Source organism: Zootoca vivipara, chromosome Z1 (assembly GCF_965207765.1).
Source record: "Zootoca vivipara chromosome Z1, rZooViv2.hap1.1, whole genome shotgun sequence".
NCBI lineage: Eukaryota > Metazoa > Chordata > Lepidosauria > Squamata > Lacertidae > Zootoca > Zootoca vivipara.
The window spans coordinates 3,930,889-3,955,014 of record NC_142583.1 but is presented as its reverse complement, the minus strand read 5'-3'; the positions used below and the strand labels follow the sequence as shown (position 1 = coordinate 3,955,014).

Genomic DNA, 24,126 nt, shown 5'->3' with positions numbered 1-24,126 from the left:
CTTCCAGAGAAGACCAGTGGTTGAGCACATACTTTCCATGCGAAAGGTCCTAGGTTTATTCCCTTGACATTGGCGGTTAAAGGGTCTCAGGCTGCAGAACTAGGAAAAGATCTTAGAGAGCGACGAACAGCTTGTAATAGGAGATACCAGGCTAGACGAGACAGTTTCTCCAACACCGCCAAGACTCCTTTAATACATTCAGCACCGTATGTAATTGCCTTCTTGTCAATCATGATCTTAATGGAATATTAGGGTCAGAGAAGTTCCCCACACCTCCTCCTCAGATGTATTCTGTGTCATGTTTTCTGCTTCTCTTTCTTCCATCTGTGCTTAGTGAATTTCTCCTCCTAGTTTTGTTCAGTTGCATATTGTGGTACTCATCCAGCTCCATTATTTCACGAAGTACAAAATGTGCCTGGAGGGACAGATAATCTTTCCTTGGAATGCATATCAGTGGGGGGTTTTCCTGTCAATACACTGAAGGCAGACAGAGTGGCGGGTGAGGAGTATACATGTCTGCATATCTCTCAAAAGCAACTCCTGCGTATTGTACATAAATGATAAAACTTCTGGTGAAGTGGCTTTTCAAATGCAAAACCAAGTGTGAATTCACTGAAAGGGAAAAAGATGGTGTTGTCTATTGCTGGCAACACAAGTGAGAACAGCAGGAAGGGGAAGAGGAGGAGAGAATGAACACATTTGGGTTTGTCATCCCTTGAAGTAGATGAATATACTAATTCAGAACTAGATGAAGTAATGTAAAAACAGTCCCAAGTAAAGCTAGAACATCTTTGGAGCTTGTGGTGTGGAAATAGAAGTATTTGCCCTGAAAAGAGACGAGAACACTCAACATAAATGGCCTACAAAAAGGTAGACTTCTTCTGCAGATGGATGATCTGCTGATCAGCAGCAAGCAGCTGGGGAGACACAATCCCACTCCATTTAATGCACACACATACAGAAACACAAATACTCAATGACTCTGGAAGGAAAGCATTCTGTGTGCATCAGGGACTGCTGCACTTGGCATATCAGAAGAAATCATGCATTTCCAATATGCATCTAATAAGCCAGAAAATGCAGCTGTGGCTTCAGCTGTACAGTATATGTCAGGGGTCCCCAAACTAAGGCCCGGGGGCCAGATGCAGCCCAATCGCCTTCTAAATCTGGCCCGCGGACGGTCCGGGAATCAGCATGTTTTTACATTAGTAGAATGTGTCCTTTTATTTAAAAATGCATCTCTGGGTTATTTGTGGGGCATCAAAATTCGTTCATTTCCCCCCCCCAAAAAAATATAGTTCGGCCCCCCCACAAGGTCTGAGGGACAGTGGACAGGCCCCCTGCTGAAAAAGTTTGCTGACCCCTGGTATATGTTGTTATAATTCTGTTGGGGGGGAGGGCTAAATGCCTGGGTTTAATACATGTTAGACTTTAATTGGAACTGGTATGTTAAAACTGGTTGTCAGACCCTTCTATCTTAAGTTAGATCCGTGTGTGCATTAGGTCATGTGTGAAACCCACTTCAAAGCCCCTGGAATTAACATTGTTGTTGTTGTTTAGTCATTTAGTTGTGTCCGACTCTTTGTGACCCTATGGACCAGAGCATGCCAGGCACTCCTGTCTTCCACTGCCTCATGTTGGTGGCTTCGAGAACACTGTCCAACCATCTCATCCTCTGTCGTCCCCTTCTCCTGGTGCCCTCCATCTTTCCCAACATCAGGGTCTTTTCCAGGGAGTCTTCTCTTCTCATCTCCGCATATGCAGAGTATGAAGCAAGAACAAACCAAAAAAACCCAGCATTGGTAGATGATATTGTTATGATAGCTAAAGCAAGATGGGTAAAAATGGAACAGCCATTAAAGCAAAGTTACTTCAGGAAAAGAAGCAGCAATATGCATCTATAGTATTTATTCAATTATTTATTCAATAGTATTTATTTATTCAGAATGGATCAAACCTATCCATTCTGAAGGAACCAGTCCTGAGTGCTCACTGGAAGGACAGATCCTGAAGCTGAGGCTCCAATACTTTGGCCACCTCATGAGAAGAGAAGAATCCCTGGAAAAGACCCTGATGTTGTGAAAGATTGAGGGCACTAGGAGAAGGGGACGACAGAGGATGAGATGGTTGGACAGTGTTCTCGAAGCTACGAACATGAGTTTGACCAAACTGCGGGAGGCAGTGGAAGACAGGAGTGCCTGGCGTGCTATGGTCCATGGGGTCACAAAGAGTCGGACATGACTAAACGACTAAACAACAACAAGTATTTATTAGATTTACCATAAAGCCCCAGGACATTCGACAACAATAACATATACAGTACAATTATAAAACAAACAGAACAGTTACCGGTAGCATAAAACAGGAAAAGTGTAAGAACAATAAAAAAAAACCGTTCTGTATATATACACATTTAAAAGTATTTCCAAAAATGGTTAAAAATTGTTCTGATACAGATGTAGACTGGGATCAAGATCTTAAGGTGTTATCAGCAAAGTACTTAATGTGCAATCTGCAATATCAAACAGAATTGTCATGATGGGAATGCCCTGCATGTATGACAAGATAGAAGGGAGGGGAGATCAGTGATTTAGCAGCAAGAAACTTACCGTTGGGAGAAAGATTCCAGCTGTCCAGTAGCAGAGTTAGCACAATGGTGATTGCTTCAATCACATTAAAACTTACTTAGATATGCCTCTGCCCTCACACCTTTAAACCAATGTTCCTCATGCCTAAAGGTAAAAGGTAAAGGAACCCCTGACCATTAGGTCCAGACAGTCGTGACCGACTCTGGGGTTGCGGCGCTCATCTCGTGTTATTGGCCGAGGGAGCCAGCATACAGCTTCCATGTCATCACAGACACTTAGCTTTGCAAATAAGTGAGTGTTTTACTGGCAGAATCTCCATAAGTTAGAACAAACAAGTCTACATCTGTTGGCAGTAAAACAAAAATGAAAAAAGGGTTCCAAACAACTTAAAAAGGTAAAGTACAATGTTTCCTTATGAAAGGACAAGGCAATCTTTGAGTTAGCAAAGATACAGGCTATAAAATCTCCTTTTGGAGTTATTCAGTTCACTTGCAGGGCACCGTGGCAACACAAAGAAAGACTGAGAGGCAGGGGGAGAGCAGAGGCTTAAGAGAGCCTGATAAGCCACACCCACTTGCAGGCTTCTTTTCATCCTGATAGCTCATATGAGAAGCATCTTTCTTTCTTTTTGGGAAGGGGAGGCAACAGGCAAGTGGACCAAACTGTGCAAAATACAGGCAGTGCTGACTGGATCTTCCAATGTTTCCAAGTTTAATTAAAAGGAGCCTTGAGCCACACCCCTCCCCAAATTAGGTCAAGCTACCGGTACTGAGGGACCCAGGTGGCACAGTGGGTTATACCACAGAGTCTAGGACTTGCTGATCAGAAGGTCGGCAGTTCGAATCCCTGCAATGGGGTGAGCTCCCGTTGCTCGGTCCCAGCTCCTGCCAACCTAGCAGTTTGAAAGCACATTGAAGTGCAAGTAGATAAATAGGTACCGCTCCGGCGGGAAGGTAAATGGCGTTTCCGTGCGCTGCTCTGGTTTGCCAGAAGCAGCTTTGTCATGCTGGCCACATGACCCGGAAGCTGTCTGTGGACAAACGCCGGCTCCCTCGGCCTATAGAGCGAGATGAGCGCTGCAACCCCAGAGTCGGACACGACTGGATGGTCAGGGGCCCCTTTACCTTAGTGATAGGCTACTGGGTGAGGATGAGTGTAACCCTTTCTCTCATGCTATTTCCCTGATCTAAATTTTTTTTATATATAATGATTTTTATTAGAATTTTTCTTAAAATAATCACAACAAAGAATAACACAACATAAAATATAAAAAGACACTACAATAACAACAAAAAATAAAAAATAAACACAAAAATTCAAATTACATATTCCTTTTTCCTTCACAGTATATATGGGGACCTCCTCGGGCTCCCGTCTACTGCGGTTCTTTAACAAATTGAATTTAGAGCATTTTAATCACATTTTCCAAACTTATTTTACTCCTTTCTACTTAACATATTCTTACATTCCACAGTTTCTTTTTTAACCTAATTCTGATCTTAATATGTAACTTTTACATATTTTTTAAATATAGCTTAACATCTTTCCATTCTTCTTCTGTCGTTTCTTCTCTCCGGTTATGGATTCTTCCAGTCATCTCAGCCAGTTCCATAAACTCCATCATCTTCATCTGCCAGTCATCAACTGTTGGTAGTACATGGGATTTCCAGTTCTTGGCTAGTAAGATTCTTGCCGCCGTCGTGGCATACATAAAAAAGGAAACATTTTTCTTAGGAATCTCTTTACTGACAATGCCCACTAGAAATGCTTCTGGTTTCTTAACAAATGTGTTTTTCAACACCTTCTTAAGTTCATTATAAATCTTGTCCCAGAAGTCACTTACTAATGGACACATCCACCACATGTGGTAAAAGGAACCCTCTTCTCTCTTACATCTCCAACATTTATTATCATGTTTGTGATAAATCATAGCTAGTTTTACTGGTGTAAGGTACCATCTATACATCATTTTCATTATGTTTTCTCTTAGCAAGCTACACGCAGTAAATTTAATATTCTGTTGCCAAAGTTTTTCCCAATCCTCTATCATAATATTATGTCCAACAATCTTTGCCCACATTTCCCTGATCTAAATTGCCCCACTCCAATGCTGTTAATTTCCAATTGACCCCTACGGGGTCAAACAGCAGCTTTAGAGGCTACAGCAGGCTTCCTCAACCTCGGCCCGCCAGATGTTTTGAGACTACAATCCCCATCATCCCTGACCATGGGAGCTGCTAGCTAGGGATGATGGGAGTTGTAGGCCAAAAACATCTGGAGGGCCGAGGTTGAGGAAGCCTGAGCTACAACAAGTAACCAGCATGAGGAAAAGGGACAGGCCCATCTCCTCCCGCACTACTGCTCTGCTCCATTTCTGAATCCTATTATTAACTGAAAACAGTAAAATTGGAAGATTCAATCGTGGATCTCTTGCATTGCATGTATTTTGTGCCTGCGTTTTCAATATTCCAATATGCTTTATGATTTTACTGTTTTCTCCTCATATTACCGGGGGGCGGGGCGGTCAAATTCAACCTTCACTCATGGCTTAAATACATTTCTTATAAATGTTAATAGTGGTGCCTTAGTACACTTAACAGCCACAGGGGAATTGAGAACTGGGGGAAATTACACGAAATGCCAGTGAGAAAGATCTGGTTTCCTCTTTATAATGCAGTAAAGAAAGGCATGAATTGAAGAATGCATGTTTTTAATATTTTACACAGCCTACATTGGGTGCTATGGGGAATGAATACAAGGAGCCTGGAAGCTGGCCTTTTTTGTTGGCAGAGGCAGGGGTGTGTGTGTGTGTGCTGGTTAATTTAAAACTACTCTGGGTGGTGATGTTTATGATTCTGAGGTGTGTGCTCAAATGTGCATAGCAGGGAAGTTGTCGAGAAAAAGATGACCACTCTAAATGTTGTCTTCATGACCGTTCCAAGCCATTCTGTTACTGGGAACACCTTCTGATATGAATAACCTTCTCTTTAAGGAAGGCAACCGAGATGTGGATCAGATTAATGGTGGAAAAGGGAATTATTCCTAGACTCTGGAAAGACTGGGCTCCCTCGGCAGAGGCAGAATGGATAACTAGCTTTACTCAAATTACACCTCCTGGGAGTGCGATTTATAAAACACAGAACAGGGGAGATTTATTCAAAAACATATGGAAGCTATTTATGGATTATGTTGATGGGTCTGGGATTAATGTATGAAAATATGTAATACTGCTACATTTGTTGGAAAGATTGCTACATAATGAAGGCTTCATCTATAAATTGTGCACTCCCTGTTCAAGTCATGTGTTCAGAGGGTAGTTGGTGGTGGGAGGCGGAGGTAAAAGGGAATCCTTTGTTTTGGAGGAAGCTTGTTGGTTTGGGGTAATGTGGTACTCTCTCTTAAGATCATTTAGGAAAGAGTGGATAACCGTACTATAAATTGCCCTGTGGGTGATGAAGAGAGCAAATATTATACCTTTGTATACATCTGAAGCCTAATCCTGACACATGCTGACTAGCTACTATGGAAGGTAGCACACTTTTTTTCCCACTGGCTTCCCGACATGAATGAAACTCAAGAGCGGACAAGCAGGATGGCCTTGTTAAGAATATGGCCTGGATTCAAAAAGCCACAGGGTTTGTGCCCAATGGAGAATCGAATCTGGGTCTCACGAACAGGGCCGTCTTAGACATGCCCGACGCCCTGGTGTGACAGATCCCTCCGGTGCCCCCCCCGCCCCATTTCCCAGCATGGTGGGTGGGTGGCTGCCGCAGGCGCAGCTGCTCTGCACCACCCAGCCTGCCGTAGGGCTGGCCCTGGGCCAGGGGGCGCTGCCCGCCCCCTGTTGCGATGCCCCTGCGCGCCTCCAGAGAGCGGCCTGAAGTCGCTGAACAGTGGAGGTGCGCCTGGGGCAGCCTCAGCCGCACCTCTCAGCGGGCACAGCGGCGCCCCTGGTGGCCTGGTGCCCCGCGCCACCGGGGGCGGGCCTAGAGCTGGCCCTGCTCACGAACAATGCAGGAAAGCCTAGAGCTCCTTGCAGGGCATCTGTTCTGGGGGCACCCCTCAGGCTTAGAGAGGGCACTCTGCAACGCCTTGCCTCTTGTCTTCAGGGAAGACGAGCAGCAATGCTGCACACATGATTGCCTCTACCAGTATCTCACTGAAACTCAATGAGACAGGGAGCCTTCTGGCTGTGGTGGAAGCAGAGGAGCGGGCCGGTCACTGCCTCTTGCACCTCCGGCTACTTCACCCTGCCTAAGGGGTATGCTAGGGTTGCCATACGCCCGGATTTTCCCCGGACAGGTCTGGGATTCCAATGATGGAATTAGCATCTGGAGGGGATTTTGGAAAATGGACAAAATGTCCAGATTTTTTGAAATTTTCAACAGCCCCCCCCCAAAAGCTCAACAGATTTTTACTTCTTGAAATATGGCAACCCTAGGGTAGGCCAACTCCACCTGTCTTCCTTCAGAGTCAACACAGTGCGGGCCAAGCCCAGCTGAGAGAAACTGACAGCTTTCATACAAAGTAGTAAGTCAGGGGTTGGGAACACGTGTGGCTCTCCAGGTGTAACTCCCAGCAAATCTTTTTTGTTATTAGGTATGTGACCTTTGCTGTCTATTTTGTTGTTTGTTCAGCTTGTAAATGACATTGTGTATAAAAATTAAAAGTGAAATGAAATGAAATTGTTTTTGGAGAGGATTCTACCCCTCAGTTTTTTTCTAAAGGCTTTTGTACTTTAACAGACTCTGTGGTTCCCACAACTCTTATCTATTAATGTCAACACTTTGGGGCTGCATAGACTCATAGAATCTGAGGGTCATCTAGTCCAACCCTCTGAGATGCAGGAATCACAATTAAAGCATGCCTGACAGATGACCATCCAACCTCCAAGGAAGTCCATTCCACCGTCAGACAGCTGTTACGGTCAGAAAGTTATTCCTAATGTTTAGTCAGAATCTCCTTTCTCATAATGTTAACATAGGCACTCTCCCTTGAAGATTGTAAGCAGAATGCAGGAGGAACCTTAATGGGGAAGACATGTATATTCCATCAGTAACACCAGGAATAAAGAACCATGATGGATTAGATTAAATCTAAAATAGCATTCTGTTTCTGCCAGTGGCAATCAGACACTCTTGACAAACAATAAGTCCCTTCCCACCCCACTGTTTGCGCACAAGCAACTGGTATTTAAGATATACTGACTCTGAACATGGAGGTTCCATTTAGCTCTCATGGCTTAAATAGCAATTGATATTCCATGAATGTGTCTATTCCCCCTTTAAAGCAATCAAAGCTAGTGGCCACCATCACCACACCTTGTCACAGCAAATCCCATAAATCAATTATGCCCTGTCTGCCCTGAATCTACTGCCAATCACATTTCAGTGTGTGACCCTGAATCCTACCATTATGAGAAAAAAAAATAACTTATTTCTGTCCCTTGCCCCAAACCATGCATGATCTCCCCAAACTAAGGATTCCCCTAGCAGATATTCCCTTTAGCCATCTTTTTGCAATGACTAGAACAACTTCCATGATCAGGTTATAGGATATATGTCCAACTGCAATTGATCACAGATACGATGTGAGGCAGCCAGCCAAGGCAGCAGATTTGTGACACTGTAAGGGCAGCAGAAGGGAAGAGAGACCAGCCTCACCCATGAGGCACCACCTACTAAACTGTTGGGATTTAATTGGGACTTACATTAATTAGTGGGACCCAGGTGGCGCTGTGGGTTAAACCACTGAGCCTAGGGCAGGCATCCCCAAACTTCGTCCCTCCAGATGTTTTGCACTACAATTCCCATCTTCCCCAACCACTGGTCTTGTTAGCTAGGGATCATGGGAGTTGTAGGCCAAAACATCTGGAGGGCCGCAGTTTGGGGATGCCTGGCCTAGGGCTTGCTTATCAGAAGGTCGGCGGTTCGAATCCCTGTGACGGGGTGAGCTCCCGTTGCTTGGTCCCAGATCCTGCCAACCTAGCAGTTCGAAAGCACGTCAAAATGCAAGTAGATAAATAGGAACCGCTACAGCGGGAAGGTAAACGGCGTTTCCATGTGCTGCTCTGGTTTGCCAGAAGCGGCTTTGTCATGCTGGCCACATGACCTGGAAGCTATACGCCAGCTCCCTCTGCCAATAATGCGAGATGAGCGCGCAACCCCAGAGTCGGTCACGACTGGACCTAATGGTCAGGGGTCCCTTTACCTTTACCTTTACCTACATTAATTAGTAGGGAGGAGAAGGGCTGGACTTGGAACAGGGCTATCATCCTGATCCTAAATATAGTTATTATAGATACTGTATACCTCAGAAATCCCCTTCCATTCGATCCCTTTAACAAGTTGTTGGTGAGACAGGCCAAGGCCAAAGGCATCACACATTTTCTTGAGTTCGTTAAAGATAATTAAAGAAATTAAACCAGGGGTCTCAGTTGCTTGGTGACTTCCTTTTCTTTGATTTATGGCCCCCTTGGGTTCAGAGGGAACCAGTTCTGCCAGGGCTGGTTCCTCTAATCTGAGTTTTACAAGAAACGGATGTGCTAAAAGAAGCAACAAGCCAGCGGTGCTTCTGGTTGCATTTTCAGCCTGATTTATAGAGCTGTAAAACAATCTGGATCAGGGAACCGCCATTAACTTCAAGAGAGCTGTGAACACTGCTTCCCACACACCCCACAAAAACCCCTTCTGCTTTCGGACTTCTGAACCAGGTTCAGAAATGGCACTGAAAGCTATTCTCTCTCTCCATTACTTTGAAAAGTGTTTTAAGACAAAGGTAATATACACAAGCTGTACAGCAGATGGAGCTGAAATGGCACCAGAATAGAGGCAGAGACCAAGCAGCACAAAGCTCTATATTATGTTATATAGTGTGATGCAACAGCAAAAAAAAGCTCTTCTAGGCTGCATCAAGGGGAGTATAATGTCCAGATTAAGGGAAGTAATAGTACCACCCTCTTCTGCTTTGGTCAGACCACACCTGGAGCCCTGTGTCCAGTTCTGGACACCACAATTTAAGAAGGATGTTGACAAGCTGGAATGTGTGCAAAGGAGGGCAACCAAGGTGATCAAGGGTCTGGAAACCAAGCCTTATGAGGAATGGTTGAGAGAGTTGGGCATGTTTAGCCTGGAAAATAGGAGCCATCTTCAAATGATACATGATATGATAGCCATCTTCAACTAGCTAAAGGGCTGCCACATGGAAGATGGAGCAAGCTTCTTTTCTCCTGCTCTAGAAGGGAAGATCCAAACAAATGGCTTCAAGTTACAAGAAAGGAGATTCCAATTAAACATCAGGAAGAACTTTCTGACAGTAGGAGCTGTTCCACAGTGGAAAGGACTTCCTTGGGAGGCTGTGGATTCTCCTTCACGGGAGGAGTTTAAGCAGAGGTTGGGTGGCCATCTGTCATAGAATAGATGCTTCATCTGAGATTCCTGCACTGCAGGGGGGTTGGAGTAGATGACCCTCAGGGTCCCTCTCAACTCTACAATTCTGATTCTGATTCTATTCATTATTTTGTTAGTATTAATATTAGTAATTAGCAAATTAAGTGTTTATGGGGCTTAGCCTTTTGTAAAAAGTTTGCTGTTCCCATGAGCTCTTGGCCTAAGTTTCAAGGGTAGGGCAGATGACCGCCCGAGGGCAAATAAAATACAGTGGTACCTCGGTTTATGAACACAATTGGTTCCAGAAGTCTGTTCATAAACTGAAGCGTTCATAAACTGAAGCGAACTTTCCCATTGAAAGTAATGGAAAGTGGATTAATCTGTTCCAGACTTAAACTGGAGTACTTAAACTGAAGTGTTCATAAACTGAAGCGAACTTTCCCATTGAAAGTAATGGAAAGTGAATTAATCTGTTCCAGATGGGTCCGCGGTGTTCGTAAACCGAAAATTCGTAAACCAAGGTGTTCATAAACCGAGGTTCGACTGTATAGGGAGCCTGGGAAATGTGCAAAAGGAGATACTTCAGAAACAGGAGAGATGAACCCCAGGAAGGGGTACAAGCATGAGGCAAAAATAGTAATAATCCCGTATGACTCTCTAAAATGCACATCAAAATTTGACTAGCTTCAGCTACGAAATGTCTTTAAGATGCCTTTAACCTATTTCATAGGTTCCGGGTGCGTCCAGTGCAGTTGGTTCCCCCACATCCAGTGTTTACGTATCTTCGTTTGGCAGGCTGATTTCCACACCTTCCCATTTCCCGGTCGTGGATATTTTCATTCATTCACTGCTATTCCATGGCTTGCCAATCAAATTGGTGGGTGGAGCTTCAGGAAATATATTCAGAGGTGGGGGGGGTTGTACCTCCCCTCAAGCCCACCCCCCACTGTCTACTGCTCTGGGTATGTCTCAACCTGTATGCACACTTAAAAAACTACAATGCAGACGTGCAAAAGGGTGAATGTTCACAGCATTCTTATAGACAATGGGCAAGAGAGGTTTGTGCTCTTGTGGAGGGCAGGCATTTCCATTTGTTTTTAATACTGCTACCTTGTGCAATACCTCTGTATGGGACCATTTAACAGAATACAGTGGTACCTCGGTTTACAAACACAATTGGTTCCGGAAGTCTGTACTTAACCTGAAGCGTACTTAACCTGAAGCAAACTTTCCCATTGAAAGTAATGGAAAGTGGATTAATCCGTTCCAGACGGGTCTGTGGAGTACTCAACCTGAAGCGTACTTAACCCAAAGTATGAGTGTAATTGGTTCTGGAAGTCTGTACTTAACCTCAAGTGTACTTAACTTGAAGCAAACTTTCCCAATGAAAGTAATGGAAAGTGGATTAATCTGTTCCACATGGATCTGCGGAGTACTTAAACTGAAAGTACTCAAACTGAAGCGTACTTAAACCGAGGTATGACTGTATTGATTGACCTTTATCAACACAAACACCCCCCTAGCAAACAAACAAACAAATTAGTGATTAGTCTCCAAGGTACTGTATGGTGATTTTGAGATGGCTGCTGCTCCTAACCAGCTTGTTTAAATCTGAATGGGTCTTCAGCAGAAATAATCTGGGTCAATGGGAACTATGTGACTAGATTGTGCTGCCATGAGGAGCAGGTGGACATAGGACCTGTTGCAACATTACTGCACCCCCCCAAAAAAAAAAGTGTTAATGAGCTTGAGCTTCCATATCAACAGTGCCTACAGATTCCTTAGATTTCACATGGTACAGGGAAATACAGATTAACTTGCAAAAAGCAGGGGCTGTCGTTTTATACATACATGAGCAGCACCATTTCCACAATAAACTCCTACCTGGAAGTAGGAAGCACCCTTGAACGACACTGATCTCTGTCTCCTTTCTCAGACATTTTAAAAAATAAATACTAAATAAATTGAAAAGCAGCTTCAGAGGCCATGGTTAGCTGCAGAAGACGAGCCTATAGGTCCTTTAAGACTTTTCCCCACTAGTGAATTTCCCTATAATGGTTTTCCCCAAGCTGTTCCCCTACCTGTGGGAGAAAAGATGCAGTCTTCATATTGTGTTCACTGGAAGGAGAAGCACCTATTGGGGAAGGTTAGTTTTAGACTTAGAGGAACCAATGGCAGGAACAGCCCCTGCCATGCAGCATCAGAAGTGTTTTTCAGGAGTGTGTGGGGTTTGTTCTGTTTTTTTATGCCAGGGATAGACTTAACAGGCTAAATGGAAAGTGCAGTTTGAGCCTCACTCAAGTCCATAGTAGACCCAGGCTGATGCAGTACCGCTCAGACTGAAGGCAGGGGCTTATATGATTCCGTTGCTCCCAATAAAAATAATGTCATTACTTTTATTATTGGTAATAATTTTTACTACAACAATAACTTGTTGCACACTAGACAGAGGGCCTTCTCGGTAGTGGCGCCCACCCTGTGGAACGCCCTCCCATCAGATGTCAAAGAGAAAAACAACTACCAGACTTTTAGAAGACATCTGAAGGTAGCCCTGTTTAGGGAGGCTTTTAATGTTTAATAGATCACTGTGTTTTATTTTTCTGTTGGAAGCCGCCCAGAGTGGCTGGGGAAACCCAGCCAGATGGGCTGGGTATAAATAATAAATTAATTATTATGAATAATAATAATAATAATTATATAGAAAGCTAGGATATCAAGAGGAAGCGCAGACTAGAATTCTGCTGAGCTCCCGGCACTAAGTTTTCTTTATGCAGGGTAAGTTTTGTGAGTGGAGTAATCCATAATATGAACCACCACATTCAGTCTGAAGTGGTACAGCCCTAACTCTAGGTCTGAGTCAGCTGCTAAAGAGACATTGCAGCTTGCTTTTAATTGGCTATGTAGCAACCTGTGTATTCACCCAGTGCGCTTCCAGGGAGGGGAATAATTCTTGCCTTTCTGGAGGAAGGAACTGTCACACTGAAAGATGGATTTCAAAAATCCCTTTTCAAAGAAGAGTTTCCCTGAAAAACAACACAGTTGATCAAAAGCCAGGAGTTCAGATATTTTATTTTAAAATGCAAAGCTGGGTGGCCTTCATCTTCAGATCTCTCCACACATGCTCCTCTTTTTTGGTGGAAAACGGAGTCTGCCCCCTGAAGCCCTGCTGTCTGCAGCGTGACTTCCAGCTCTGGGTGCAGCTGCAAGTGATCCAAGTGTTTCAAACGCACCCGCCACTTGCAACACAAACATCTCTGGTTGGCTGCTGTTTCACTGGCTCCCTTAAAGTCGCTAGCACTTGGAAGTGGGGTACCATGGGGGGGGGAAGGGAATCCATATATGGACATAATAAAAAAGCCTTGGTCCAATGTATGATTAGCCCGATATCCTGCTTCCAGTGGCAGCCGGTCATACGCTTTTGAAAAATGCAAACGCAAGCAGGGGTATAAAGGCATTGCTCTCCTACCCTCCTTTACTGCCTCTACGCATCCAGCCGATTGTTCTGTTTAGCAGACATGGTTAGAAGTTGTGGACAGCCCCCTCTGCTCCACCCTAACCACTGCCAATTTTAGCAGCCATCACCACATCTTGTGGCAGTGAATTCCACCATCCAGGACATACAGGGCAAATAAATTCTCCCCTTTGTCTCCTCCACTGTCTCAACTCTACTGCCAATCAGTTTCACTGGGTGACCTAGAGCAGGGGAGGTCTAGCTTCAAACTTTAAGGGGTTCTGTGTTTTACTACAACCCCAAGATCGACCAGACGCATATCCAGGCAAAAAAAAAAATATTACTTGCACATCATTCATAGGGTCTGAACTGGTAGGCTGATAGACAAGAAACGAGACCTTGGGAGTCATAAAAGATAGCTAATCAAAAGGCAAATTACATGCAAGGACTCATTAGGAAAGGAACTGAAAATAAAGCTGCCAAGAGCTTAATGTCATTATACAAAAAACTGCGCTGGTCCCCTCATCTCAAAAATGATATTGTAGAGTAAGAAAAAGTTATGAAAAGGACAATGAAAATGATAAAGGGGGTGGAGCAGCTCCCCTACTCCCCCTGCCATTAAGAAAGCTTGCAGCGTTTGAGACTGTATAGTTTAGAGAAAAGACAAGTAAAAGGTGGGATGATAATAGTTTATAAAATTATGCATGGCATGAGGAAAGTGGATAGAGAAAAGTTTTTCTCCCTCTCCTGTAACACTAAGAACTCCTGGGCACCCAATGAAGGTGAATGTTGGAAGATTGAGCAAGGTAAAAGAACACAGGACATAGTTAAACTATGGAACTTGCTATCTATTTCTACTTGCCATGCTGGCTCTGCTCTGCTTCAGGGATGGAAGCAGCAATGCTTCTGAATACCAGCTGCTGGACGCTGCAGAAGGGGAGAGCGCTTCTGTGCTCCCTTCCTGCTTGCACATTTCCCTTAAGTGTCATCTGGTAGGTGGGCTGCTTTAAGAACATGGTGCTGGACTAGACGGGCCACTGGCCTGGCCCAGGAGGCTCCTTCATAGGTCCTTAGAAGGCAAACAGTTAGAATGAAAGAACAACAGAACAGCGTTAGAATGAAAGAAGAAGGTGCCTCTGAGGAAAGAGGTTTGTTTTCAGTATCAAACTCACGGGAACCTGCAGCGCTTCACCCCCAAAACCTATTCTCAGTCACCCCAAGTTTGCATCATTATAGCAGCCTAGTTTAGGGAAGTCAAGGGTTGGTTGTTTTATTATCTCTGCTGCTTAAAACAATGAGGGCCAGAAATCCTTCCCGATCCACTGCAGATCCTCTCTTCATCCCTGGCCTCTATAAAGAAGTTGCTATGAAGGAGGGAAACTGCTTCCTGAGCTGCCCTGGACCATCCCGTTGCCCTGGCCGTGGCCGGGTCCTGCAAGCTGGAGGCAGCCTTCAGCCCCAGCCTTCCACGGTCCACCCATCTATTATTATTATTATTATTATTATTATTATTATTATTATTATTATTATTATTATTGATAAAATAATCCACCCCAAGCACGGGAACACTACGCGGGAATGGAGGCCAGCTGGCTTAAAAACCAGGCCTCGATTTCCCGCCCCACCTTAATAACAACGATATTGATACGGAAAGCTGCTCAAAGACAGGACTTGCGCCCCATTTTGTCCTCGCGCCCCTGAACTGTTCTTACTCGGAGCGGAGCGGCAGGCAGCTGGCGGGCGGGCGGCGGGGACCCCGGAAAGGAAGCAGCCTCCGCCCGCCCGCGTCTCGCCTAGCCTGGGCTGCGTGGCGCCGGCGCCAGCCGGTTGAAAGGGAAGCGGCCCCGCTGCGCCGCTCCTGAGGCGACAAAGACTCCAAAGCGCGGCTCGCTTTGCAGGCGAGGGCCGTGGGGGCCGAGCGAGGCCCTTGAGAAGCAGCGCCGCCGCCGGCTCCCTCCGCGGCGGCGCCTTTTGTGCGGCCTCGCCCATTCAGCCGGGGCGCTCGGGCGTGTGAAGGCAGCGCCCGACGTATTGTCCTCACCCCGTTATTAATGGCCCTCAGGCGGGCAGAGGGGAGCAGCCGAGGGGGCTCCGGACGAAGGGAAGGCCGAGCGGGCCTTCGCTAGCTCACGGGACTCTCCTCTCCCGGAGCCGCGCTAGCCTGCGGCGGCGACCCCAGCCGGCGAGCCCCGCTTCCTCGCCCGCCTCGGCGGACTCCCGGCCAGAAGGCCGCCGCCCACTGCTTTTCCAGCCCGCGTGAGCCGGGGAGGAGACGAGAGAGGGAACAGCAGCAGCAGCTCCAGAGGCACCCGGCAGGGAAGGCGAAGCTGGCGCTCGTTTGAGGGGCCCTTGGATTGGAAGCCGGTTGCGCGCTTCCGTGAACTTGGGCTTAACAAGGATCCCGCTTTTTCTCGACCCACAGGCAGCAGCACCCATCATACAGGGCGCGCGCTCCGCCACCGTTGTCGCAGGATCGCGGAGGGGAGCCGCGCCCACGAAACCACAAGCCCCGCTGATGTTTTGGGAGGATGATGATCCGCCCCCTCTCCCCACTCCCTTGAAGTCTTTCGCAAGTCCTGCTGCTTGTAACCGAATCTCTTTAAGATCTCCAGCAGCATTTCCCGAAGGTGGGGGCTTTCTCTCTCCCCCCCCCAAGCTCAGGCTTCAGTGGCGGCCGCGCGGAGCCCGGAAAGCAGGAGCCCGCTGGAGCCCTACAGGCGCCTGGGCGCAGGAGAAAGCCGATCCCGGGGCCGGAGCTCTTCTGCATAGCCGCCTTCCGAAATCCAGGGCGCCTTCTGCCCCCTCGACCAGCACCTTGGTGGAGACAAAGCCCCCGAATCCAGCCCCTGGCCGGTGCCTAGTCGCTCTCGCCCACCCGCTTGCAGGCGTCTGCAGTCACATGAAAGCGAAACAAGCTACTCACCTGCGGCACGAGCGGAAAGTGCGGTGGACGGATTTCTAGCGAAGCTGCTGGAACTGCAGCCGTCTGCACGCGAATTTGGGTTGGCGGGGGCCCAGATGCGTAACTGGACCCTGTTTCCGAGCAAGCATGCATAGATAAGAGCCTGGCTGCAAAGTGGGTGGGTCATGGGTGGGGAGTTAAGTACGGAAATGTTAGTGGATGCGTGTTTACTCCGAATGACCTAACAAAAACACCAAAAAATCCTACCGAACCTTCCCTCCCCTGTAAATGTCAACAGTATTGCAGCCTACGTTGTGGATAGGCTGCAACTCCAGGTTGCAACTCCAGCTATGGCGACCCCTCCCCCCCCCCAGCACTCCAGAAGTTTAAATATTTGCATGGGACTCTGGGTCCTGAACACGTTTACAATGCATGGATTCCAGTTTGAACATACTTGCATTTATGTACAGCTTACTTCCGCCACAGCACCTAACAGATTCCCATAATGCCTAAATAGAAAAAAATCTAAAAAGTGAGGCCAATTCTCATAAACATTTCCAATTGAAATAAATGGATTTACTGTACTCAAGTTATTGTGGCAAAGATTTGAATGCAAGGTTGCAATGCTAGGTATGGTTACTTCAGAGTAAGTAACGTTCATTAGGCACAGGATCGCAGTACACCCCACGGATGCTTTTCCAAGGCAGTATGAGTCCAAATAAGATCACTGAATTTTGCTCAGCTAGGTTTATATAGCTTAGATGGGAACCTTTTCTGATGAGATCAGATTTGCACAGCTTTTTCATCCACATCACTTACTCAGATCCAGGACTGTGCTCTGAAATGGGGAGGCCTTTGTGCAATTTGTTTTGTTCTGAAAAGGAGGAACCCAACGGTAGCTATGTATTCTTGGAAGGACAGAAAGGGAAGTAGCTTCCCACTGCTGGCAACAAGGCTTACTTTTCAAGTACAGTATTAGATTTGGGGACCTATGAAAATACACCACCTTTGATCTTAAGACCAGAGTTATTTGCACTGCAAACCTAGGCACTTTACTTCCAAGTTTTTGAAGAGAATCCAGACGGAAGTTCTGCACAACCTGCATTGAAATGCAAGGGTGGGAGCGGGGTCTAAGAGCGAGATTTGAGAAATAATGATCAAAATAACCAACAGGGGCCCCAGATTAAGATGGCTTGGATGAAATGAAACCTTGCAGAAAGCAATGTCCAACCATTCACCCCAAGGTCATTTAAAATTAATTTATTTATCAAATATAGCTATTAATATAAACGATAATAAATTTTGAACTGTACATTATATTACACAGTATGCAGAGCCCTTCCACGGGGCTTGGTGGAAGAACAAGCGGCAAAGAGCAGCAGGTGCAGTCCTCGGGGCGGGCGGGGTGTCCACAGTCTGACTCCTGTTCCCTAAAGGGCAGCCCAAGCCTGCGGAGTATTCCAGTCCTTGGAAAGAGGCTTTACCTGGGCCAGTCCAGAGGACCAGCTCTCCTTCCTTCCCTGCTGGGTGGTGCCTCTCCCGTCGAGGGACCCAAGGGCTGACATATCTGACAGATCCTCTGGGGTGGAGGAGCCCCCCCCTCGCCCACAGGGGTTCTAGGTGAGATGGTACATGCTGTAGCCCACGTGCGCCGTGTAGAGTCCCACGGGGGTGACGGGCAGGCCGGCTCGCGGGAAGGGCCCCGAGGAGGCATACAGAGAGGCGCCCGCCACCGCCGGGCCGCCCAAAGGAAAGGAGATGCCAAATGCAGCGGGCGGCAGCATGGGCTTGGCTGCCATCTTCAGCTTCTCCAGTTCGGCCTCCTGCAGCCGCTTGGCCTTGGCGCGCCGGTTCTGGAACCAGATCTTGACCTGCGTCTCGGTGAGGCTCAGCGAGCTGGAGAACTCCGCGCGCTCCGCGATGGACAAGTACTGCTTCTGGCGGAACTTCCTCTCCAGCGCCAGCAGCTGCGCCGTCGTGAAGGGCGTCCGCGGCTTGCGGTTGGTCTTGTGCTTGCGCAGGGTGCAGGCCGGCGGGCTGGCGCGCCCTGCGGAGACAGCGAGCGACACCTGGTAAGAACGTTCCCAAAGACACCCCGGCGCGCCAGCGGGGAGAGCCGCCACGCCACCCGACCGCCACCCCGGGCAAAAGGCACAACAATCCCAGAAAGGCGATGGAGCCCGGCTGACGCGCAGGGTCAGACCACCTGGTCACCCCCAAGCCCAAAAGCCGTTTGCAGGCTCGCCTCGGCGGAAGAGCTCTCTTAAAGTGCAGGAGGACGGACCCGCAATCCTGGCCAAATTCCTGGCTGAATTTAGTGGGATGTACTTCAGAGTAAACGTGTTTTAGAAACCGGCTGTAAGGCGGATCTCGTTTGACAGCTTACTCTGTTTAAACCGTCATCTAGTTAAACCACAGTAAGGCAATTTAGCTCTACTGTATTGAAATAAATGGGCCAAACTGGTATTAAACACAGTGCTTCTGGTTATTATTTAAACTGTAAGGCAATTTTCTTCGGGATTTTCCAGGTTAGAATATTTCAAGAGCTGGGTTTTAAATTCAGCTGAGCGGAGTAACAATGATTCAGAGTGACTGGAGTCTGAACCTGGAGGATGTATAGTGGTACAATCCTAAACACACTTAAGAGCGAGCCGTGTTAAAATGCAGAAGGACTTTCAAACGGACTGTATCTTGCATTTTACTGAAGCAGAGCTGTTCCCGGATGGGAAAATCCAAGTCGACTTACAGCCAGGGGGACATTTTGCAACTGAACAAATGGGATGCTGGAAGCCCCACCGAATTGTACAGATTTAAATAACGAGGAGACTTTTAGCTGGATGAGAGAGAGGTCGTTCTGACAGCCCAAATCAGCCTGATCTCACCCACCCACTTTAAAAGGCCTTATTCCCACGTAAGCGAATGGGATTGCAGCCTTCCAAGAGGTGCCTCGGTGTCACGCGAAGCCACGCCGCCATCACAGCCAACCACGCCGCCATCACAGCCAACCCCTCCAAAAGGCTTATCCCTGGAGGAAGACGCGCGTGGCCCCCAAAATGGTGCGTTTTCTTTAAGAGGTTAGGGGCATTTATTAGTGCTCCAGATAGAAGAATAAAGTATTGGGGCAGTTCATAAGAAAGGGAAAGCGGGGTTGGGGAAGGAAGGAAACCATAAATTATTGAACTAAAGGGGGGGGGGAATTAAAAAATTAAAAGGGCAGGTCCTGTCACTCACATCCCGTTTATGGCACTCTTGGGAAACAAGACTGCGCATGTCATTAATTAGGGAGTCCGTGAGGACGCCTCTTGTTCCTTTTATGGCCTGTTTTAAGAACGATTCTCGGCATTCCGACCCACACCCTTTTGAGCGGAAGAATTTAGACTGCTAAACACACTTACTTGAAAATAAAGCCTGGCAGGTTTAACGGATTCAAGTTAATTGTTTTAAATCATAGCTTCAAGTCAAGTTGAATCCAAGTGAAGCATTTGCATTGTGAAGCTAACTCTCACAACAGTTGTAGATCGCTTTCAATCTTCCCATTAGCAGAAAAGACACTGGAGCTACTGTAGTCGTAGGTACCTTTACTTGGGAGTAATTCCCACTGAGACGCATCACTTTGAGTTAAAAGTGCACAGGCCGAAACTGCCGGCTGTTATGAAATCCATTGGAGGCATTTCCAACGGGAAGCCCTCCCAGCAAACCCCATTGAAGGAAAAGAGCCACAGTTAACCAGTGGAGGCCTCGGGAATGCCTGAGTATCTTTGCTGCAGATTTTACCGGTGGATTTGACCGGGACGCTAAACTGACCTGGAGAATATATTCTTTCTAATATGTTTAATTTCGATAGTCTTTGAAGATACACTCACATAACTCTTCCCCCGCCCCGTCCCTTCTAGATTCTGTCTATTGCACAGGGGAAGCCATAGCAGAACAATTACAATATGGGATAGATTCTCTCTTCGCTTTCCGTTTGCAATAATTTGGAAGATTGCTTTAAAAAAACAACCCACCTTATTACCTCCTGGTACCTGGGCAACATTTTATAAATAAATTGCAATTACAGGGGTTGGGAATCCCGCGGGAAAGAGACTCCTAATTAATCCAGAACGACATGGGCCCTGAACAAAAAATACCAGAGAAGCCTGTTTTGTTACTTTCAGTTGCTTTTCACTTTTTACATATCGGTAGAAAGTCCAAGAGATCACTTTTCAAGGAAGAAACACCTAACTTCAAAAGTGAAGCTGCTGGACATTTTTCAGAGCGATCTATTGAAGTGGAATTTAGCATCGCTAAAAATGTTATGGGCATTTTCTCCGAAGCCACTTCTGCCCGGATTCTCCTACTCACTGACTGAAAGGAATTTCCAGGGACACAAGTAGGAGTTAGAGCACATTAAAATAGCGCCCTTAAAATATTTTATACTTAACTGCTAAAATACTCTTGTTTTAATCCGCGGGAGAGAAAAGGAAGCAGAAAAGACCCCGCTAATTCCTCTCCTGCTCAGGCCGATCCAGAAACAAATCAACTTTCTTTAAAACGAATTATTGAGGCTTAGGTGGATTGCGCGGCAGGGCTGGGTCTACACGGACTCCGCCACCTTCAATCCTAAAAAGTTTGCTGAGAAAAGTAAACTACTTTGAGTTGGGAGTTAAATTTCCTAGACCACGGGATGTTTCGTGGAAGGTCTCACAGGGAAAATAAGGTTGAAACCCTATACGTGGGAGTCTTCCCAATTGAACTCGGTGGGATTTATTTCTCCATAGTGATGGAAAGGATTTCGCTGCGATTGATTCTGTTTCCCAAAAGCGCAATTTAAGGGCCATTAACGAGAAGCGCAGTAGAAATAAGCAGCCGAAACTCATCGGATTTCCTTATCATTACGTTTTCCTATTTGTTTAGCATTTTTTATTTTAAAAGTGCGAAAGGGCTAATAGCGATTTTCTGGTTCTCCAGATAATTTGCAACCGCAACGGTTTAAAATGTCCTTACCCAGGTTGTCTCTCTCTCTCTCTCTCTCTCTCTCTCTCTCTCAGTCCAGAAACTGGCTCCTTGGTGGCGGAACAGGCCCTGAAACCCGGAAGTCCCTGGCATCCCTCCCCCTCCCCCGGGAAAGTGGTGACTGGTTCAGAAACCAGGTCCAGGGAACCAGTGACCTTTCATTCCCATCCCTGTGACCATGGACTCTCTGGGCAACTGGGTCCCGGGGACAGGACGAGCGTGTCAATTGGCAGGATCCGGGCAGCAATGTTTACCAACAGCCTGTAGCTGTCTGAAAATGCCCCTCTCTACCGAAAGTCCAAGCTTCAAGGCAGCGGGGAGTTAAGATTGCGGGAAAAGTGAGATGGTTGGTACCTCAAACGGGCTCTACAGAAGCGACGCGATCTGCAATGAACGCAACTCCACAGCTCCCCTTGGGCAGCGTTCGGGCTGCAGGCAGCTTGCCGCTGCTTCACGGGCCAAGTCAAGTAGCAGCGGAAGGAAGGCAGGAGCTGCATAGAAGCTGCTCTGGTTCTAAGCATATTCTAAAAAGGTCGTATCGATCTCAGCTTCCGGGCTGCTTGGCGCTCTTGGCTTTAAGTCGGCTAAAACGCCGCTATCCGACTAACACTTTGACTTGGAAGCAAGGCCTCTTGAGACCATGGATTGGTTTAAGCAAGGGGCATCCGATCCTATTAGAAACCGATGCTCCTTACTTCCAAGTAAACACCTTTTGAGCGTGCCTGCCCCATTCGTGCTGGGAATTAAGGCCGGGCACGGCACCTACGCGCTTTGAGTTGGTGGCCGGGTTTTTGTTTTTTTGGTATTTTGTTTAACTAGCAACTAAAGTTCCACGAGCGAAAGCAGCAACCTGGAACATCTCTCCGACGCTCAACACATGCATTTACTTGAAAGTAAAAAGTCCCCTTGTCTTAAGTGACAGCCGAGACCGGCTTCCCCATCCTCAACCGGGCGGTGTGTGGCTACCGCAGCGTTTTGGCTATTCGCTTCCTGGCCAAGTCCACGTGCGCTTCCCCGGCTGCTCACTTACTTGGCGGCGGCGGAGAGAAGCGGGGGCTTTGCATCCAGGACGTCCGCTCCGGCTTCTCAGGGCTTTCGGCTTTGGCGAGCGCCTCTTCGGGCACTTGGACTAATCCCCCGACAGCAAAATGGCTGGCGATGGCGAGCGCCGAGGCCGGTCTCTCCGGCGCCGCGGCAGAGGGCGCCCCCATCCTGGGACTGAGGGTCCTCGGGTGCGCCGACGGCTCCCCCCGCTCGGGCCCTCTGGGCAGGCTGCCGGGCTTTCTGCGGTCGGCCATGAGCGCCTCGACGCTGAAGGGTAGAAGAGCCGGAGCCGCCTTAGGCTTGTCGCCGCCGCCGCCCTCCTCCCGGCCCATGGTGGTCCCCGGGGGCCCCGTCGGGCCGGGCTTGCCGAAGGCCGGCGCGGGTGGCTCCTCGTTCCCCCCCGCGCTCTGAGCAGAAGTCATTTCCAGTGCCGGGGCCATGCAGCTCCCCCCGTCCCCCCGCCGGCGCTCCAGCTTTCGCAGCCGTCGCTCATGGAGGTGGGCGCGTAGTCAGAGCCAAGCCCTGCCCGCGCTCTCAGCTGCGCGGCGCCTTCGCTCGTCAGGGCTCCGCTTTGCGAGGCCCGGAACCGAGCCCGGCGGGCTAATAAAGCCAGGCCGCCCCCGGCGGCGGCCAATCCGCGCTCCGAAGGGGGGTCCCGCTGCCTTCCCATTGGGTGCGGCGCGCGAGAGAGCGCGCGAGGAGGACCAGGAGGCGGAGGAAGAGGAGGCGGGATCGCCCGGCGCGCCTCCGCTCGACTCTGCCCGGCGCGGCCGTGAAGCAAACTTTGCTCTGCAGTAGCCAGGAGCAATTGCGCGCCGGACTTTCGTTCTCCGCCTCTGAGCAACTCCCATTCACCTCGCGTCGCCGTCGCGCGGTTGTTTGTTTTGCTTGGATTCCCTTTCGTCCCCGCTTGCTCTGTTTCTGCAATGGAAATTCCGCGAGCCTGAGCTGCAGGCGGCAGCTTTGCTTGGGAAGAGCGATGCACATCTTCAGATTATCATAGAATAATCATTTTGCCCCTTCTCTTTGCAATCAGCGGCATGCAATCTAGTTCTACGTTAACCATTTGGAGTTTTTATTCTCTTTGAAGTGTCTCCGACAATCAAGCGGTATATAGAGTTTGTGAAATAAATATGAAATAAAATAAATAAGTCTTCTTTGAATATGGGCAGTATTCGCGCGCGTGTGCGCGAGAGAGAATGCTGTAATAATATGTAATATTTGCCCACCCCCGCCGCCCAATATCATTTTGATGCTCACTGATTTCAACGGGATACGTTTACACATGCCTTTCGCTTTTCCAGGAGAAATCAACGTGGAATAAAACTCTTAAATTTGGCTGCATCGTCGTGTAGCTTACTCGGAAGTAAGTGCAATGAGACTCATTCCAAACAAGTGTGGATGGGATGGCAACCTCTCTGGTTGTGAAACAATAGTTCTTCTTAAGTACAATAAACACCCCAAACTAACAAAGACAAACAAAAAACCACAGAGAGGCCAATTTATAAGCCAATGAATTAAATACGGTGTATGTATGTATGTATGTATGTATGTATGTATGTATGTATGTATGTATGTATGTATGTATAGGGTTTAAGCTTATTTATAATCACTTATAATCAAATTAGCATACTGTACTTGATTTTGCAGGGATTTAGATGAGGTTGCGATCTGCCCTCGGTATGACCCAGTCTCAATGTAGGTACAGTATAGCTAGTCTTCCCCATCGGCTTCCAAAAAAGAGAGGCAAAACCTGCC

The 24,126-nt window shown here is 47.6% G+C and overlaps 1 protein-coding gene across 1 annotated transcript; it reads right to left on the bottom strand.

Moving 5' to 3' along the window:
- Positions 1-17,573: 17,573 nt before the first annotated feature.
- MSX1 (msh homeobox 1) lies at positions 17,574-23,041 on the bottom strand. The gene is made up of 2 exons (XM_035114133.3): positions 22,355-23,041; positions 17,574-18,376 (listed from the first exon to the last, which is right to left on the bottom strand). The coding sequence occupies exons 1-2, from the start codon at positions 22,806-22,808 to the stop codon at positions 17,946-17,948; spliced, it is 885 nt and encodes a 294-aa protein (XP_034970024.2). The 5' UTR covers positions 22,809-23,041; the 3' UTR covers positions 17,574-17,945.
- Positions 23,042-24,126: the final 1,085 nt, after the last annotated feature.

Bases quoted from the DNA above. Each gene is read 5' to 3' on its own strand.
- MSX1 (XM_035114133.3), bottom strand. From the start codon at position 22,808: ATGGCCCCGGCACTGGAAATGACTTCTGCTCAGAGCGCGGGGGGGAAC. The intron at 18,377-22,354 runs GTAAGTGAGCAG...CTGTCTCCGCAG, and splicing joins CTTCTCTCCGCCGCCGCCAA to GGCGCGCCAGCCCGCCGGCC.